A 2638-nucleotide genomic window follows, 5' to 3' on the forward strand; every position below is an offset into this window, starting at 1 on the left:
GAAGACACAGTGAGCTTTCCCTACTTGTTGGCTGGTACTCTGAGAGAAGGCAGCTTTGCAGAAGAACCCACCAGTACATGGGGCAGCCACTTCATGGCAGCGCTGATCTAGGTAAGAGCATCTAAAAGTGCACCTCTATTTCCACATGCATGCAAACATGAATTTTCTCAACCACCTTGGTTCATGAAGATCTGAAAAGTTCTCAGATGCACCATTGGGGCCCAGACAGTAGCTAGGAGCTGAGGGCTGGTGTGTTTCCAGAGACTATCATAATAAGGACCCTGTAGCAGCAGCTAAAGTCAGAGCCCAGAACCAGATGGAAGACATGATTGAGTCTAAGAGAATCAGCACAGCCAGAGAGCCCTGAGAAGGCCATCAGCTCCCTTCTCAAAAGAAAAATATGTATTGTTCACGCTAGGAGATATAGGTTCCATCAACAGTGGACATTAGAGATACCCCTCTCCTGAAGTAGAGAGGATACATAAGCCTCAAGATTCTAGAAAAAATATAACAAAATCAACATAAAGAAAATAGGAGGGAATTAATAAATAGGAAAGTGAAAAATTAGTGGAGTTGAAAACCAAGAAATAATAGAGTAATAGTAACAAATTAAATATTGGTTGTTGGGAAATAGTAATATAACAGATAAAATGTTGGCATATAAAACAAGCCAAATAAGAGAAAAAGCATAAATAAAGACCTCTAAGAATGAAAAAGGAGCAAAATTAATAGCTAAAGAGGCAATTTAAGATTATGAGAATACTATGCGGCAGCCTGACCCTCCCTGGCCATTTCCTGCTCGATCGAGCTCTTTCCTGACTTCCCTCCCCCTACCTCAAGGACTCTCCAGTTAACATCTGTTTTTTCATAGCTTGTCAACCAATTAATGTTCTTCCTTTTCTCTGTAGCTGTGTAGGGATGACAAGACTGTATAAAACTGCCTGTACAATTGGGGCTCAGCCTTTGGCTAAGAATCTGCTGAGCCGGTGCCAGCATCAATAAACGCTGCTTCCTGCTTATAGCCTCCATGTCCTGTCTCTCATTTTGAGAATCTTGCAACAACTACATACAACTTTAAGCCAGAAAACATGGACAAAATTATATTTTAGAAAATTATATGTTACTAAAATTTGCTCAATAAGATGAAAAAATTATATAGGCTACAAATCATCGAAGAAGATGAACAGTCCTATGACTTTGGAGAAGCTGCTCAGTTTTTCTAAGCCTGTTTCCTCTCTATGCAATAAGAATAATAATGGTGTCTTCCTCTGGGAATCTTGCGAGGTTTAAACTAGACCTAAGTGTAGAGTACTTACGACAGTGCCTGGCACATGATAATTCCTTGTGAAATGTTATCTTTTATTATTTTTATTACAATGATATCATTACATCATTGTATCAGTGAAATCTTGGAAGAGCATAAGTATTTATCAATAAAGGAATGGTAAACTGTGAAACATCACAGTATAGGGTTCTATACCATGAAGTTAAAAATGAAGAAATTCTATTTGCAGTAATAAGAAAAGATATCCTAGATAAATGGTTTCATGAAAAAGGGAAATTGAAGAATAATATGTGAAGAATGATACTATTGATGTCTGAAAACTGGGGTTGGCAGAGCGGGGAGAGAGAGCGTGAAAGTGAGCACGCCCTTGAGGGATGGTATTGAACTAATAACTGGGATGGGAATGGAGGTTAGATTGGGAGATAGGGAGAATTTTATCTTTATCTTTATTTTGAATTCTTAACATGAAAATCGTGGGTATAGTGTTTAGGCAATAGAATAAAATTTTTTTTAATACTTAACAAATAACTGGATCTTTCCTGAAGTTTCCAGAAAAGGTATCTTCAAGGGTGTGGGCTACACTGCAGCACATCTTTAAAACAAACAAACAAACAAAAAACCCCCCCAAAACTTAAAAAACCTTCTTCAACCTACACTGTTTCCCAAGTTCCCTCTCCATCACCTGTTTGCTGCTAGTTACACTCTTCCTACTCCTTCTCCCATGAGCTACAAGACTCATTCCCTACTCCTGTTTATTTTTCCAAAATTTAAAAGTGGACTCTTTCAAACATTCAGACACTTCAGAAATGGTTTTAGCTTATTGCTATGCACCCATCCCTATGAATAAACACTTTGTCACATTTGCTTCAGATCTAATTTTTAATTTAACAAGTAATAAGACATTGTAGGATCAAAATTGCTAGTGCTTTGAAAAGCTTAAGGGGGAGGTCTTTTATAATCGTTATCATCATCATCACCATCATCATCATCATCATCATCATCATCATCATCATCATCATCATTATTGAAACGCCAGTGAATCCAGACCTGCTCATCATCATCATCATTATTATTATTGAAACGCCAGTGAATCCAGACCTACTCTCATACCTCTTGGGATGCAGCTCTACATCTGAGCCCCCTTTTTAGGGCGCCCTTGACCTCTTTGTTGCGGAGGCTGTAGATGAAAGGGTTCAAAGTCGGTGTGACCACTGCATAGACCACGCTGGCCAGGCGGTTGTAGCGGGCCGAGTAGGCAGATGACGGCCGGAAATAGACAGAGAGGACAGAGCCGAAGAAAAGCGACACCACCACCAGGTGGGCCCCGCAGGTGGAGAAGGCACGATGCCGGCC

The 2638-nt window shown here is 39.7% G+C and overlaps 1 protein-coding gene across 1 annotated transcript in view; it reads left to right on the forward strand.

Annotated features, from left to right (window-relative positions):
* The window catches only part of LOC105291992 (olfactory receptor 1E5-like), a 5904-nt gene extending 4091 nt beyond the window's left edge, over positions 1 to 1813 (forward strand). Inside the window, exon 2 of the mRNA XM_011360062.2 lies at positions 1769 to 1813. Coding sequence (XP_011358364.2) covers positions 1769 to 1813 — 45 coding nt within the window. The remainder of the gene's footprint in view (positions 1 to 1768) is intronic.
* The last annotated feature ends 825 nt before the right edge of the window (positions 1814 to 2638 follow it).

This window comes from Pteropus vampyrus, unplaced genomic scaffold, assembly GCF_000151845.1.
Source record: "Pteropus vampyrus isolate Shadow unplaced genomic scaffold, Pvam_2.0 Scaffold50, whole genome shotgun sequence".
Lineage (NCBI taxonomy): Eukaryota > Metazoa > Chordata > Mammalia > Chiroptera > Pteropodidae > Pteropus > Pteropus vampyrus.